General features: G+C 51.5%; 2 protein-coding genes across 3 annotated transcripts; one reads left to right on the forward strand and one right to left on the reverse strand.

The window, feature by feature from the left end:
* Nucleotides 1-116: 116 nt before the first annotated feature.
* Nucleotides 117-7,854, reverse strand: DCLRE1B (DNA cross-link repair 1B). The gene is made up of 2 exons (XM_087761604.1): nucleotides 7,483-7,854; nucleotides 117-7,359 (listed from the first exon to the last, which is right to left on the reverse strand). Exons 1-2 carry the CDS (start codon nucleotides 7,637-7,639, stop codon nucleotides 6,488-6,490), a joined length of 1,029 nt encoding a protein of 342 aa, XP_087617730.1. The 5' UTR covers nucleotides 7,640-7,854; the 3' UTR covers nucleotides 117-6,487.
* A 413-nt stretch (nucleotides 7,855-8,267) lies between these two features.
* On the forward strand, nucleotides 8,268-16,719 carry AP4B1 (adaptor related protein complex 4 subunit beta 1). 2 transcript variants are annotated; one of them, XM_087761600.1, is made up of 10 exons: nucleotides 8,268-8,461; nucleotides 8,549-8,773; nucleotides 8,857-8,987; nucleotides 9,808-9,955; nucleotides 10,655-11,151; nucleotides 11,875-11,958; nucleotides 12,939-13,042; nucleotides 13,242-13,449; nucleotides 13,748-14,032; nucleotides 14,290-16,719. In XM_087761600.1, the coding sequence occupies exons 1-10, from the start codon at nucleotides 8,349-8,351 to the stop codon at nucleotides 14,715-14,717; spliced, it is 2,223 nt and encodes a 740-aa protein (XP_087617726.1). In that variant the 5' UTR covers nucleotides 8,268-8,348; the 3' UTR covers nucleotides 14,718-16,719. The 2 variants fall into 2 exon arrangements, with proteins under 2 accessions (XP_087617726.1, XP_087617727.1); XM_087761601.1 differs by lacking the exons at nucleotides 8,268-8,461; nucleotides 8,549-8,773; nucleotides 8,857-8,987 and adding an exon at nucleotides 9,314-9,322.
* Nucleotides 16,720-16,791: the final 72 nt, after the last annotated feature.

A 16,791-nucleotide genomic window follows, 5' to 3' on the forward strand; every position in this document is an offset into this window, starting at 1 on the left:
CGGCCAGGCGGGCTGAGCGCCGAGCCCGCCCACATGACCGTGCGCGCCGCCGCCGTGAGGCGTCCGAGGCGGAAGGGGGCGGGCGCCGCCGAGGCGGAAGCGCCGGGGCCGGGCCCGGGCCCGGGGAGCTCGGCCGTGCCGGGCCGGCCTCTGCCCGGGCGGCGCCAAGGCCCGCGGCGGCTCTCCGCGGCCGCTGCCCCGCCCCGGAGCCTCACTTACCCCGACGCGGGGCCGGTAGGCCGCGGCCTCCCCTCCGGGCGGGCTGGCGGGGACCGGCCGCCGGAGCTGTGGTGAAGCGGCTACGCAAGGGCCAAGCGTCGTTTCCCTCCCGGTTCCCGGGGCTGCAGCGCCGCTGCCCAGCAACCCGCATCCCGTCGGAGCGGCCCGCCTGCTGCCGCCGGACCCTCGCCGCTCCCCGGGCAGCCTCCTGGTTTCCTGGCAACCGGTGGCCGTTAAACGAGCGGGGACGAGGGCGCGGCTGCCGGAGCCCCTTGAGCGCGTGAGGGAGAGGTCGGGAAGCAAGGCCCGGCCGGCCCCGCGGAGGCCAAACACTTCCAAAAGGGATTAGGCGAGTCAGGGGAACTCCATCTCTAAGGGGTTTTAATTCAGCCTCTTCCAGAGTCGAAATAACATTACAGAGACGCTTCCTGGTTTTCTTGCAAAAGCGTACAGCGTTTAAAAATGTTTACAAATACGCTTACCAAAATCTCAGAGGCTTACACAGCTTTGTATTTACTCTTACATGAACAGCAGTGCAACAAGCACGAACCTGCATCTTTTAATGAGCACAAAGAATCAAGGCTAGTAGTTTGCATCCAGGTGGAGATGAAGTTTAGCGGAAAAAAAGAACATGCAATAAAAAAAATTAAAATAACCTTGATCTCACAATCCACTTAAGGTGACAGATGGAGCCTACACCAGCTCAGCAAAAGCCACCGCATGTCGTTACCTCAGGCTTTTTTGAGGCTGTTGGAAACCCAGGCCTGTGACTCTGGAGCGTTCGTTAACAGGTCACAGCGATCCAAGGCTGAAGCAGCGATGCAGAGTTGGCAAAAACATGCCTACAGAACCCTGAACGGCAGAGCACATTTAATAACGTGACGTCCCTGAGGCTGATGGGTCTTGGTCCTCAGACGATAAGTGCCAAGTTCTAGCACTACCAAGGAGCGCACTGATCAGGGATGGTCGCGTGCTCATCTTTAAAAAGTACCAAGTAATATCTGCTACACACAAAAACAGGACAGAAGCGTTACTCTACTGATCCTTCTGAAATGCAGAAGGAAATTGGCCCCCCGAGACGGCTGAAAGCAACACAAGCCCCAGGAAAGGGAGCGCTCCTGGGGACCCTCCACCCCTCTGGGGTCTCCCTGCAGAGGCACGTCTGTCCGTCTGTCCGGCCTGCGGACAGTCACTTCTCCAGCTGAGGCCTCCACCTGTCAGCACAGCGCTCCACCTCAGGTGGGTGGGAGAGTTCACACAGACACACGCTAAAATTCAGATCTGGGAACGCAGGCTGACAGAGCCTTCATCTTGGCGTTTGCTGTTACACAAGCGCCTTTCTAAACCATCCTCAGGGCCGCTGTCGGATTCCCCGGGGAGGGAGAAAGCTCAGGGCATATTAAGGAGGTTTTCTGCTTTGCAGAAATTTAAGTGCAACTTTTTTTCATGAGAAAGTGCTGGGCAAGTCTAAGTGCAGCTATGATTTGGGACACTAAATAACATTGCAATGGACAGAGACAAGCTGTCAGCAGAGAAGCGTGAATGGGACAGCATTACTCCTTTGTGTGAAATCCTACAAGTAATGTGTGTGTGCTTAAGATTCAAGAAATCACATCTTCCACTTTCTATCTCTAAGCAAAATCCCATTCAGAAGCTCACCCCTCTGTACTGTCCGCTAAAGGAAGGGCTCCGTCCTGCATGGAGGACTTGGGGGCTGCATTTCTCTTGCCCTTATTTTCTTCAGGCTTACAGTGAACTCCAAAGCAAGAAAATACGGAACACACCCCAGCGAGGGCTTGGCTCAGAGCCCCTCGAAACCCGAGGGAGCCAGGCATGGTCTGTGCTCTGCGCTCACTGTGGAACTTGTCCCCTAGAAGAAGAGGGGAACTCGCCTCCCCAGGCTCTCCTTCCTCCTCCTCCCGTCTGCAATTCCGCAGCTCCTGCCTGTTGGGGTGGGGAGCACAGCTTCCCAGATGGCCCACGTCCTACGCTCCACCATTTACTGGTAGCAATGCCTGGAAAGCAAGCACAGGCTCAGCCCCACGTGCTGCTCCATGCTGCACAGCTCTCACGAGTGGAGCATGCACACAAAATGAAAATATTCTCATCTTCCTGGGCACCTGCTCACAAAGTCCCAGACTCCCAGGGCCAAGAGGTTTGCTGTCAAGTATGGTCTGTCCCAACAAATTTACTGCACGCTCACGGCTGCTTGTGCTGGGGCTGGCATTTGGCCAAGTACAAAGTGACAGCAAAAACAATTTAGGCACTGTAGCGACCTTAGCAAAAGAGCCCAAATTTAGCAGAAGGAATGGCAAACGCACACAGAATACCCATAGCCAGACAGCAGCTCATTTGAAGAAGGCACCTCACATGATTCTCAGGGTGACTCTACCTTTTCCCCTTTTCTACACGTTCTACCACTTTTTCAGAGGGGTCCATAAAAGAGCACAGAGCCATAGATTTTAAGCTTGAGGTTAATTTGGAATAAGCCCAAAGCTACTACACACCATATAGGAAATTATGTAAACATGTTGAATTCGTTTTCTTGGTGAAGAAGATTTCCCCGTTACACACTTCTTTTTATCTAGAAAATAACCAATAAGAAGAACCTACGCTGCAGAAATGGACAGCAGCTCTGCAGCAGATAAGAGATAAGTTGTCGTAAGCGCTTTAGCCTTGTAGTACGGGAAGCAGAGCTAGAAACGCTACCGAGCAGAGCGCTCTAGGGTGTTCCCTACAAAGTTACATTATACGCTTGTTTGCTGTGGAGCGCAGGAGCTAGTTAAGTTTTACCTTGGTCTCTTGGTAGCAACTTCAACTTAAAGAGTACATTTCCTTCTCTCCATAGCATAGGCAGGGTACCCCTTCATGATTTTCTACGCTGTTTTAGAGAAGCTAGAGCCAAATAAACTGTTTCATAGTATAGTGATTGGACTTTCACAGGCAACTGTGTGGAAGGAGCTCAGCAGGGAGCCCTGCTCCCAGAACCATAAGCCTGCCCTGCCCTCATGACACGCCAGCATTTGATCACAGCTTGGTAAAACAGTGCTGAAAACTTGTCAAAAGAAACTCAGCTCATTCCTAGCTCCTCTGTAGGCTCTGTAAGGCCTTGGGTGAGTTGTTTCATCCCACTGGGGCTCGGTTCCCAACTGTGGAACAGAGATAAGTGGCTCGAGCATGCTCTGCATACATAGATTTGGGAGGACTTCGGTCTGAGCACCATTTTTTTTTTTCCTGCCAGGATAACCGTATGTTTCCAAGCATGTGGCCCTTAGATACCCCGCTGTCAAGCTAATACTTGGCTACAGCTTCTCATCATCACTGTTGTGAGCAAAAGACACCTGTGGTAGCAGGGCTGACAGAGCCCTGTGCAGCTAAGCTGGAAGCAGCATGTTCAGACGCTGGTGTACATGACACTCCAGCTCTCAGCTGTGCTAACGCTCCCCTGTGAGCTAGGCTGGTGCTAGGAAAGGAGGGAGATTTTGGCAAGCATGAGGGAGAACAAGGCCTGTAAGAGGCCAGCTATTTACTGCTAGGAGACTTCAGGGGAAGCCAAAGGATTCTCAGAACCCTTAGAGCTCAGCAATACTATACTGCTAGTTTTCCCCACAAGGCCATGTTTTGTTTTCCAGGATTTTAGGATAACACACAAAAGTAGTATTTTAACGCCTAAGAGAGGGAGGAAACATGTGGCACTCTAAAATGTCCCATGCACCTGCTGTGCTGAGGCAAGGATCTCCAACACGCTGACAGTTGGTCAAGTCTCTCCTGCTTCTGTTGCCTTTTAAAACCATGGAGAGATTTTAGGTTTCCTTGGCTTTATATAATTTATATCATTTCTTTCTGATGTGACAGGAGTTACCTTTTAAGCTCTAGTAACAGAAGCCAGCATTTCTTCTGCAGTTTTAACTAAGCGTTCAGAAATGGGGTGCAGATCCCCAGCTTCTGAAATCTCTGGAATTTTTACTTTTTTGTGTGATTAGAGTTGCCTCTGTAAAGAATTAACATTTACAACTCCATTTTGCCCAGAGGTTCACCAGGAGGTTCTCTACTTCATTTACTTGAATAAGTGATCAATGAGAATAATTGATATGAATAAATGAGGAAAGGCTGGATGCCACAAAACATCAGCAGTGAAATGCATCAGATCTCTGAGGTCATTTACAACATACTTAAGTGGAGCAGTGACTCAGAAGGCGAGCATTTCTTCTGAGCAATGGAGAGGGTGCACACAGGACGTGGAATCTGGAAGTTCAGGCAGTGCTTCACTCGCCTGCCTATCAAATGAGTCACTTAAATTTCAACAATATTAAAATAACAGCCTGCATCTCCAAGGCAGCCAGCAGCAGACAAAACACTACAAGCATAGCACAATTATTTCCCTGGCAGTCTCCCATGTTACAAAAGATGCAGGTGTCTCCGCTCACGCTGACTCGATGGGGCTCTGCAGTTGAGTTTTAGTTAGCAAATCATCCATACAGAAACCTCCAACAACAGGACCGTACAGACCACAGCAAGAAGCCTAAGGTGCCCTTGCTACCCCTTTTGAAGTGTATTTCAGAGAACACTGCTCCATCACTTCCAGCGTCCCCTTGGCAGCTGGCAGGCACAATCACCAGGCAGTCCCAGCGAGAGGCACCGCTTACGTTACAGTGACAAATGTTGCAGTGCCTGGGAAGGCACAGGGCTGGGAGTTAGGACTCCTCTTTGCCAAACAGCTTTCCAAACATACTCACTCTGGCTGTCATCATGGTTACTGTTCAGGACAGCCTTATTTTTAACAGGTGTGGCTGCTGCATCCACAGGCATCTTTGCTTTCCACAAGCCCTAGCTTTACTCAAAGAGCAAACGCTTCCTTTTCTGGCTTGATTCAGGGAATTCAGTCCATCTAGCTGACTGGTCTTGGAGAGACCTTGCAGGACACTACATTCAGAAGAGACTCTGATCCTGATCAAGACCACGTGAAACATTTTGTGTTGAAAGTAACGAAAAGGAGGCTAGAAAAAGCTGAATAACCTTGTTTGTTGCTCCAGGAAAGTGCCTAGTGACCATTTCCACTCTAGTAGTGCTGCCTCGAGCCCAAGGGGAGCCAATTTGTAATGTTGCTAGTGCAGTCTGGCACGGACAGTGTTTCTGGGCTCCATAGTGGGTACCCGCTGGCCAGTCACACTACTGACACTTCCCGACTGTGCCAGCCAGGCTGTGGCTCTCTGCAGTTGATCTGGAGTGGGAAAGCACCTGACCTCTAACTAACAGAGCTAATTTTGCTGTTCAGTCACAGTATTCCTTCCAAACAATGCTGCTAAGACTAAGCACTTTACACCACTAAGCAGATGGTTCATTATCTTCCATCCCATTTGCCATTGCATGATAAGAACAGGCAGTGGATGGGAACGCAGTGGGCCTAGCAGAATGCTGGCAGATACCAGAAACGCTTTGCAGTCAAGCAGAATTCAGACTTGCAGACTTGAGTGCAGAGACTGCAGAGGATCTAGTAACCCCTTCCAGAAAGTCCAGAACTCAAGAACCCAGACAATTCCTATTTTTTTCAGCCAGTAACCTGAAAAAGCTTTGACAGTTAATGTTAAGATGGTGCTTTCGGAAGAGAACTGCAGCCAGCTGCAGTTGGCTGGATACAAAGGCAATGCTGTCTGGAGGTATTAGTAGATTAACAGATAAAAACCAGATTAATAAACTTCAAGGCACTTCATTCTCTAGATTTCTTTAAGTATCATTTTTTAAACGTACCTTCATACATCATATTCATAATGCATCTTGGAATGAACCGCTCATTGTCAATGAGGGCATTACAGACATATAGAAAGAAGAACCTTTGGGGGCCTCAGATTCCCCCTTCTTGCTTCTTTCATCACATCCACTCCCATTAATTACTTCAGCTGCAGGCAGCTCACGCCCTCTGCAGCTCAACTTGAATCTACCTGGCAGTATCTTTTGTCACAAGAGACAGGTAAGTCACTGCAAAAAGTAGATACAAGGCACACATGCAGTGGGACCACACTGCCCGAGTGTAGTGCAGAGACCCAACAGATGTAGACACAGATATAAAAATAAATAAATTTTTAAAAAAATCTAACACCTACGAACTGGTTCTGGTTTCCTCCTTGTCCTCTAATAAGAGGTAAAGAACGTACAGCTGAGCTCCGCTCTTCCGATGGGAAACTTGAACGCAGAGAATGGGATGCAGTAGTAAGACCTCTAAAATCACTGCTGTCAACTGCATTGGCACTGGCAAGCGCCACACAATTTTTCAGGAGGCTTCTCCCCTCCTAAAGAAATCTTCTACCAGCCTGTCAAACGTCTGTGAGGAATTCTGCTTTAGGACATTTAAGGGAGTGAGTAAATACTGCTCTGCAAATCCAGTTGGAAAGTGCTCACTGGAAACAGGTGCCTGGCTAACCGCGCTAGCTGCTCTTGCTACTCCTAGCTGTTCTCCACTCAGCTCTTCCTTCCCTTTCTCCTTGCCCGTGTGACAAGTGCAGCCTTCTTTCGAGCAGCAAGCTGACTCACAGTAGTTCTGCTGAAGAACCCTAACACTCATGAATTCTTCAGGTTCCTCAGTAAGTTTCTCTGGGGGCTCAAAAACAACTCCTCGGGGCACAGAATGCTGGGCAGCTCTTTTCAAGACACATAGGGGTCCCTGCCCCTTCCTTTTGCTTTGCTGCTGTACCGACTCTTGCAGGGGCTTTGGGATTTTGAGGTCAGGAAGTGCCTGAGGGGCAGAACTTAGGTATTCCTGAAAGTAAGCCTGGCACATGCCACCTTTCACAATTGGAATGACCGAGCAAGGTTTCAGCCACTTCACAAACTCGCACAGCTCCGAAAAGGATGAGTGATCTGAGTACGGAACGAGGTGGATGTTGGGGTGGGTGACCTTCACGGGCCTGCCGGTAGGGAGGATGGCAATGGTAGGCTGCAGCGTGTTCCAGCTGACAAGGGTATCCCAACGGATCTCAGTGACATCCACAGCACGGATCCAGCCGGCCCCCTCCTCAGCGGTGAACACATCAGGCAGCTCCAGCAGCCGCATCTGCTCCAGGCGCCAGGGGCTCACCACAACCCAGGTCCTGAACTCCACTGCCAGGTCCACCAGCAGCGTCTCCTTCCCCAGGCTGTACACACCTGCGAGGAGAGCCATGAGCAGCGCACCGGGGATGGGGCAGGGGGGCACGAGCCCCTGCCGAGGGGAGGGTGCTGAGGGTGACGGGGGGAAGGCGAGGGCACGCGGCGTGAGGCAGCACTCACCGATGACAACCTGGTGCCGCGGGTGCGTGCGGATGACGTGGGCGGCCTGGCGCGTGGCGCACTGCCGCGAGGGCAGGGACCGGTGCGGGTGGCAGTGGGTGTTGTCCAGGTAGAGGCGGTCGATGCGGCGGCCCCTCAGCGCCGGCTCGCCCTGCATGGTGCTGGTGTAGCGGAAGTCCCCTGCAAGGACAGGGCCGTCAGGGCGGGGCGGGGGCCGCGGCGGCAGCGGCGGGGTCCTGCCCCGTACCTGTGTAGAGGATGGTGCCGAAGGCGCCCTCGAAGAGGAACATGACGGAGCCGGGGCAGTGGTTGGAGTCGAGCAGCGTCACCGTCACCGTCACCTCCTCGCCCAGCACGTGGCTCTGCCCCACCTCCAGCGGCCGGATCCAGTGCGTCGGCACCTGCGGGGGCCGGGCGGTAAGGGCGGGCCGGCGGGGGCCGTGGGGGCGGCGGGGGCCGTGGGGGCGGCCGGGCGCACCTACCTGGAGGCGGCGGTGCAGGAGGCGGGCGGTGAGCGGCGAGCAGTACAGCGGGCGGCTCCAGGTGCTGGAGAGCCCCACCGTGTGGTCCGAGTGCAGGTGCGACAGGAAGAAGAGGCGGGCGCCGCCCGCCCTCCGCACGCTCCAGAAGTCCACGGCGATGGGCGTCCCGGGGATCACCGTCCCGCTCATGGCGGCCGCCCGCCGCGGGCAGCGGCAGCCGCCCCGCCGCTTCCCGCCGAATTTGGCGGGCGGCACCGCGCAGGCGCAGGGGGCGGCGGGGGAAGGCGTGCGCAGCGCGCGGGGCCGGGCCGGGGCGGCACGTCGGGGGTGGGGCCGGCGGCTGCGGGCGGCGGGGACCGGGCACCGGGCACCGGCACCGGGGCCATGCCGTACCTCGGCGGCGAGGAGGCGCTGCGGGAGCTCCGCCGGGCCCTGGCCAATCCGCATGTGCAGGCGGATCGGTTGCGGTACCGCGCCGCCGTCCTGCGCGTTATCCGGTAGGGCGGGCGGGCGGGCAGGGGCGCGGGGCGGCGGGGGCCGGGCCGGGCCGGGCCGGGCCGCGCTGAGCGGTGTCTCCGCCGCAGGTACATGGCGCAGGGCGCGGACGTGTCGGGGCTGTTCCCGGAGATGGTGAAGGCCAGCGCGGCGGCCGACGTGGTGCAGAAGAAGCTGGTGTCGCTGTACGTGCGGGCGCAGGCCCCGCGGCAGCCGCAGCTGGCGCTGCTGGCCGTCAACACCCTGCGCAAGGACTGCGCCCACCCCAGCCCCGCCGTGCGGGGCCTCGCCCTCCGCAGCATGTGCGGCCTCAGGTGGGCCGGGGCGGGCTGGCGGGGCCGCGGCGGGGGGTACCGGGGCGGTGGCGGCCCGCTGACGGCCGCCCGCCCGCCCGCAGGATGCCCGGCATTCAGGAGTACCTCCAGCAGCCTCTCCTCAGCGGCCTGCGGGACAAGGCCTCCTACGTGCGGAGAGCGGCCGTGCTCGGCTGCGCCAAGATGCTGAAGATGCAGGGGGACTGCGAAGTGGGTAAGGGGGCTGCGAAGCGGGGAAGGGACTGCGAAGCGGGGAGGGGGGTTGCGAAGCGGGGAAGGGGGCTGCGAAGCGGGGAGGGGGGCTGCGAAGCGGGTGAGGGGGCTGCAAAGTGGGGAAGGGACTGCGAAGCGGGGAAGGGGGCTGTGAAGCAGGTAGGGGGGCTGCGAAGCGGGGAAGGGGGCTGCGAAGCAGGTAAGGGACTGCGAAGAGGGGAAGGGGGCTGCGAAGCGGGGAGGGGGGCTGCGAAGCGGGTAAGGGACTGTGAAGCGGGGAAGGGGGCTGCGAAGAGGGTGAGGGGGCTGCAAAGAGGGTAGGGGACTGCGAAGTGGGTAAGTGGGCTCCGTGCAGGCTGGGGAGGAGAGGGTGGCCCGTGGGAGCTGGGGACACACAGATGCTGAAGGTGCCTTCAGGCCTGCGGTTTGTCCTGGGTTCAGCTGCCCCTGGGTTGTCGTGGCCGCAAGGGAGAAAGAGGAAGGTAAGTGGGCTATCGCTGAGTATCAAATCATTAATGAAACACCAGGCACTGCGAGGTTCCGCATCGGAGTGCCGCTTTTACGGTGGTACCTGCCTTTACAGGGCCTCCCACAACACCTGGCCGTTTCCACAGTCTCCGATCAGCCAGGTGCCGTTCTCACATCTGCAGACCTTCAGGGAAAAGTTGTGCCAAGGGCAGGTGCTACTGTAGAGCTGGAGTTTTGTTGATTGCTTCTCCCAGTTCAAGCCGTGTCTTTTGTTCGTGATAAATGCTTATAGACAGTGATTAAATTGCAGCGCGTCAACAGAATTTGATGTAGAGACGTCTGCTTCTTTGCAGATGGTGCATTGGTGAATGAGCTATACAGTTTGCTTCGTGATCAGGATCCTATTGTAGTCGTGAATTGTCTGAGGGCCTTAGAAGAGATCTTAAAGAAGGAGGGAGGAGTTGTCATCAACAAACCCATTGCCCATCATCTCCTCAAGAGGTTTGTTTTCTTTGATATTACCATGGTACTGGAAACTTCATTCTCGTTCTTGCATTTGCATGCTAGCAATGCAGGTATTTCTGGGCTCCTGTCAGAACTTGAAGGGAAGAGTCAGGCACCCAAAGATGGTGGTGCCCATCCTAAGAGAAACCAAATTACTTTTATGCTAAGACCTTAAGAGAAATCTGAGATGCCCTGCTTTTCCAGGGAGTCTTCGCTGCAGTTGGTGGTTTGTTTTGGAGTTGTAAGTTAATGTGATTAGGGTTGGGTTTTTTTGATGACAGTATACATGATATATTTGTGGGACAGGTATGTTCTAGTATGTCTCTCTTAATCCCTTGAAAGATACATAACTTATCCATTGCTTGAAGAAATTAACTTTAGGTAATTCTAGATAGAATAATGCAGATAATTGTATATGATCTGGCAAAGGAGGGGCATTGGTCTGCCCAGGGCTCTTGTCAATGTTGCTGTCTGGCTTAGAGCACCAGCAAAAGTGCACGACTGATACTGGGTTAAGCCTATGTGCATAAACTGGTCAATTCTCTTGAGATGGAATTGTGGTATTTACTTCTGAAGCATAGCATTTGGTTTGGAACAGAGACTGTAAGAAACTCAGAGGCTAAGGCCTCTACTCTGCACAGCGCAGATCTTTGTGCGCTTCTTGACTCCTGCAAACTGTGTTTATTCTCTTGGCAGGATGGCTGATCTGGATCAGTGGGGGCAAAGCGAGGTGCTTACCTTCCTCCTGCGTTACAGACCCCGCAGTGAGGAGGAACTCTTCGACATACTCAATTTACTGGATGGCTATCTGAAAAGCAGCAGCCCTAGCGTTGTGATGGCAGCCACCAAGCTTTTCCTAGTGCTGGCCAGGGAGTACCCACATGTGCAGGCAGATGTTTTGGTGAGAGTGAAGGGACCACTGCTGTCTGCCTGCACTTCTGAGAGCAGGGAGCTCTGCTTCACTGCGCTGTGCCACGTGCGTCAGATCCTTGGTAGCCTTCCTGGCCATTTTAGCAGCCACTACAAGAAGTTCTTCTGTTCGTATTCAGAGCCCCACTACATCAAATGCCAGAAGATGGAGGTGTTGTGTGAGCTGGTGAATGATGAAAACGTACAGCAAGTGCTGGAGGAGCTGAAGGGCTATTGCACTGATGTGTCGGTAGAGCTTGCCCAAGGGGCGATCTTCGCCATAGGTAAGAGCTGTGTCTCGCCTCGGGAGCAGCTGCAGCCCTAGACCTTTAAGGTGGGCCTTTCTCTGCTGAAGTATATCTGGGCAAATGCCAAATAACTGCTCTGTGCTGAAGCAGTACAGCCCTCTGTAGACCCGCCTCCCCAGGATTGTTTTGTGTGAGTGTGTTTCTAAACCACGATTGTGCTGATTTTTTCAGAAGTCCGGGTATTGAACTGTTTCAGGTTGCGCATAATGTCCTTGAATCTCGTTCAAATGTCTGTGCTCTGAAGAGATGCTCTAAAGAAATTGTGTCATTTCATCTTATTAAGGAGCCTTATAGTGTTGAATGAAACTGTGTAGTGGGTGGAGGAGCTGCTCTAATACCTGCTCGTTCTTTGAGTTGTGATGGGGGCAGAGTTAAAGTGATTTGGGGCACTTTAGTTTTGTTTTTGTAAGCTTTAAAATAGGTGAATTTCTATAGTATTCATAAGGAGAAAGCTAAAATGCCTTTCATAAGTGTTACATCTAAGAAAAGTTCAGGCTTCTTCTGAAGCATGGCTTCAGAGAAAGGAACATATCCCTTGTGTGGGGAACAAGCTCATTTGACTACACTTTCAGAAATCGTAGTCAAAAAGGAAAAGAGAGAGACTGTTTCTTCAAAGTGAGTTTGTGATGTATAGTTGGGCATGGTTCCTATTTCACTCTGATGAAGGATTGACTTTCATGTCCTTTGGTGTCTCTGCAGGCAATATTGCTAGGACATACACAGAAGAGTGTGTGGGGATTCTGACAGAGCTCCTGGGGCTTCAGCAGGAACATATCACTTCAGGTAATCATCTGCAGGTTGTTTGCCTGGCTTACGCTTTCAGAAAGCGGCCTTGCTGGGCCTTGTGATCCCAAACCCGAGGCTCTGAAAGGCACTTGGCTTTTAATTGGGTTGGCATCTTCAGGTGGAAGTCTTCCTGGTGGAATGGGGGTTACAGTGTGACCAGACATTGTAGTTTTTCTTTCCTTAGGAACTACTTTTTGTGGTGAAGGGGGAGATGGTCATAGCTGTGTTCATGGTCTGATGTGGAGGCTCCTTCCTGGCTGCTGCCCGCTGACTTAGGCAGTGAGGGACTTGGCAGAGACATTTTAGTGACTGTTTGAGGGCCAAGATGATTAATAGACCTTTTAAATCTTTGTGATTTATGTTCCTCATATAATAGTCTGATTCAGTTGTACCCAGGCGTCTCTTTTTCTTCTGCTGCCCTCAGGTCTAACTTCATATCATTGCTGGTTCTGCCCTCTCTTTTAAATGGTCTTGCTTTCAGTTTTGAAAATCACACACTTGCACTCAGCTGTTGAATTAGGTCTTAGAAGCTGCTGGTGTTTCTGTAAGTGGGCAGCAGAGCCTTTACAATTTTGACCTAAAGTTCATGAGACTTGTTTTGAATTGGTGTTAGTTTTAATTTGTCATTCTAACCTTGTGTGTCTGAAGCATCATGAGTCAGTGTCTTTTCAAAGGCTGGGGAATGTCCAGAAGAGAGATTACTTTCCAGCAGCCAGAGGAACAGTGTGAAGTTTCAGTGCTTTATTTTAGACTTGGTGCAACTTTGCTCTGACGAATGCAGCGTCATGCGGCTTTGAAGAAGGGTGTCTCAACTCATAGTCACAAGCAAGGCCTTTTTTGGCTGTGTCCCCAGTGCACAGATGCAAATCCAGGGAGATTTGCAAAGTCTCTTGAGTGGGGTTTTTTGGATTTTTTTTTTTCCCCCCCTAGTGGTCTTATAACTTTTGAGGAATGCTGAGCATTTTTTTTCATTGCAGCGGTAGTTCAGGCTTTTCGGGACCTGGTTTGGCTGTGTCCCCAGTGCACGGATGCAGTGTGTTGGGCACTGCCTGGCTGTGAGGACGCCATCCAGGACAGTGAGGTAAGCTGGCTTTGTGCCTTGGGCTGGCAGCTGTTGAGCATGGGTGGACAATGACTAGTTTGGCTTTCCTTTGGCTCGCGATTGGCGGGCAAAAATCGGAAATCTGATCAGAAGACTTGTTCTCTCCTATCTGTTTATTTCATGTCAGCACTTTCTGGTAAACAGCGCCTATTTGCTTTTTTTTCTGTGGTTCCTTCAGGGCAAACAAGCACTGATCTGGCTCCTGGGCACACATGGTGAGAAAGTACCAAATGCCCCCTATGTTTTGGAGGACTTTGTGGAGAACGTGAAATCAGAGATGTTCCCAGCAGTGAAAATGGAGCTTCTGACAGCATTGGTGCGGCTTTTCCTGTCTCGTCCTGCTGAGTGTCAGGACATGCTAGGGAGACTGCTCTATTACTGCATAGGTGGGTTCCCTTCATTCTGTGTCACTGAAGCTGTAGTACAGGCTTTTTGGGACCTGGTTTGGCTCTGGCCCCCGTGCATGGATGCTGTGTGTCAGCATCTCCTCCATCTGTGAGGAGACCATCCAAGGTAAGGTGGCTTTATGCCTTAGGCTGTTACTTGGCTCCTAGCTGTCTGCTTGGTGAGTGTAACAGGCTTACGCTGTATCCCTGGGAGGCTGTTTTTAGTAGTTAAGGGTTAGTACTTTGGGGAAATCTGGATGATAGAATTCCCCATAAATTATGTCCCTCTAATTCCCAGAGGAGGAGATGGATATGGCAGTACGAGACCGTGGATTGTTCTACTATCGCCTTTTGCAGTCTGGTGTGGAAGAAGTGAAACGGGTGCTGTGTAGCCCCAAGTCTGACCCCTCTCTGGGGCTCCTGGAAGACCAAACTGAGCGACCTGTGAATACATGGGCTTCAGAGTTTAATACTCTTGCACCAGTTTACGGCAGAGAACGCTGGGCACTTGTCACTGCTCACCAGCCAGCAGAACCCTCTTACGCTTGTTCTCCTTGTACTGGTTCCGGGAACAGAGACACAGGTAACCCGCCTCACCTTCATCTCAGATCCGTTTTTGCCTTGTCAGTAGGTGTTCTCGTGTGGGTTTCTTTGGAAGATCACAGTGCTTTGAGAATACTGTGTCAGCTTTCTGACTGTCTTGTGCAGTGCATGGTTGATCACTGCTAAAGGCACTGTGATTCCAGCCCTCTTCATCTGATGGCTCCATAAGATGATGTTTGTGAAACTGGGAGCTGCACATTATATGCTGCACCTCACATGTTTGTGGTTTCATTTCAGAGTCGCTGATTTCTGAAGGCAATAAAGAAGTCCTCAAGGTTCATCCCGATACAGGCAGCCTGACCTTAATTCCTGATGTTTACCTGACTGCCGAACAGTTTGAGAAGACCTGGCTGAGCTTGGACATGAGCTGCCACCTCTCTCTGCCCTGGTGCGGGACTGTTCATCCAGATACCATACAGACAGCTCTTCACGTTGTCCACATCCAGACTATTGCTATGAGCAAAGCTGGCGTCCAGCCGTGGAAAGCTTATCTCAGTGCTCAGGATGACACAGGTTGCCTCTTCCTAACAGAGCTCTTGCTTGAGGCGGCAGATTCAGAGATGCAGGTTTCAGTGAAGCAGAGTGAGGCAAAGCCGGAGGCACTGCAGACCTTTATTTCAGCCTTAAGGATGGTCATGGGGGCAGTTGCTGGACTGGGGTCCTGATTGTTCCCTGCTCCCGGTAGGATGCTTGCTCAGGGCCCAGGAAAAATTTCTTTCTTTCTCTGGCTTCATGTGCCACACTTGATGCTGGTTTTGTATTTTAAACTGTGGGAGCGTTAGCAGCCCTTTCCTGGGGCAGAGCTGGGCCGAGCAAGCACATGTGGCGTGGGGGTAGCTGCAGCTGGGGAGCGGGGCAGGGTGAACGGTCTGTCCTCCCTCTGGGCTGGGGAAAGGACAAGGTAATGCATTCGTGAGCTCTCTGCTTCTGCTGTGAGTCACAGAAGTGGCATCTGTGGTGATTGTCACAAGACACTAACGTGACTGATGGAACCAGAAACGAGCAAAATTCAGGCATGTGTTTTGGAGAGGTTTTTTTTTCATGAGAATTGTAAATTATTCAAAATACAGTTCAGAGACTCTAGGGCTCTGCTTGTTATCTCACATTAAGAGGAGCAGTGCAGTGAAGAGAGAAGTATTTAGTTCTTGGTTCCCTTTACATGTGATTTAGTTTTCTGCCTGATAGACAGATTTCGATAGTATTTATGGGTGAACGGGGCTCTGCTGTGTCAGAGATGGGTGGACAGGGTACATCGTGCTCACTAGAAAGAGTCTGTTTCTTTTTCAAGAGAAAAGTGTATCTTCTAGTTGAAATGTGTTACTGAAGTCATGAATCGCCCTCTCTGAAATTCCCCCCTCAGGGCTACTGTAAGGAAACGCAGGAGTGTGCAGGTTGTGTATGATGTGTTTGCCTGAGTTAACGTGGCCTGAGTTTTGTAGCCTGCATCACTTTGGCCATGTCAGTGAGCTGCCAGTCCTTGGTACTCACACCAGCAATGGAAGAATTGGTGTTTAGATAATTAACCTGTATGGAATATTAAATTTTTGCTGATACTGATTTTTACCATTTGTTACTTTGTAACTAGAATGGGTATTTAAAGGTTTGTTTTCTGTGTAGCACTTATTGCTGTGCAGTACTGTTGTCTGAAAAGCGGATTTGTTACCCGGTGTGCAATAAGCCGATCATCACACACTCAGGAGACACACTGCTACTTATTTCAGGTTTGCACAATCCTGGGTGCTCAGTGGTTTCCCAGAAATCAAGCACACCTTGGTAAAGATACAGTGACATTTTATACATTCTTAGTATCTGTTATCAGTGTTTTACAGTTCCACGTATCCATTCTTGCTTCTATTGGTTCTCGCAAGCCTGTCTCCTACTTAAAGGTACAGTGTGTTTTAAATTTACAGAGCCTGCTCAGTGGGTAGGGGTCTTTGCTTGGGCCGGGGCTTCATTGCTGGAGGTGTGGTTTTTACCATGTTAATTAGGGTCGTTCTCTCCTAATTCAAGTGATTCTCCTTGGTCTGAGCAGCAGTTTTACTCCCTTTGCACTTTCTTGGTATTTTCTAGTCTGACTGATTTATGTTGCCATCTTGTTCCGTCTTATTCCATGTCTTATTAACTATCTACAGAGGTCGCACAGTACCTTTGGTTTGTTTCTCCCATGTCTTCAACGCTGTCAGCCTGTCCTCACAATCCTGTACGTGAGGTGGTGCGGTGCCACGTGCCTAAATTTTTACAGTTTTTGAAGTTCTACTCTGGCCAGCCTGGGGACTTGTTTTTTGAAGAGCGTGTCAATAGCGTTCCATCTGCTCTGTTGAAAGTTACGGAGAGTTGGACTTTGTACGGTGTCATGAAAAGTGTCCTTGTCGCAGCCATGTTTTACGCAGTGGCAAAACCCTGAAGAAGGCTCCTTGGCTTAAGGCTGAGGTACATGGGTTGTACTATTAGATACTATAAGAGTGCTTTATGGTACCCTGTAAGGAGTGGCTTTGTTAACCCTATTCTGTAAGATTTCTTGTAATTTTTAATTTCTTTTAATGACTGTATTGTACCTTTAAATTGCAATATGCCTTCCCTGCACTTCACTGAAACACTGCTGCCACTGTTAAACAACAGGTTTTAGATTTCATTGGCTGATTTTTCCTAATAAAAATGTGAACCGTTCCTGGCTGTTTTCTGGAGTACTTGTTCGTTCAGCTCTGAAGTCCTGCGGGATGGGGTCATCCGATCGCTGCC

The sequence above is a fragment of the Nipponia nippon genome, unplaced genomic scaffold, assembly GCF_047370975.1.
Source record: "Nipponia nippon isolate SJK-2023a ecotype South Korea unplaced genomic scaffold, ASM4737097v1 scaffold_25, whole genome shotgun sequence".
NCBI classification, from domain to species: Eukaryota; Metazoa; Chordata; class Aves; order Pelecaniformes; family Threskiornithidae; genus Nipponia; species Nipponia nippon.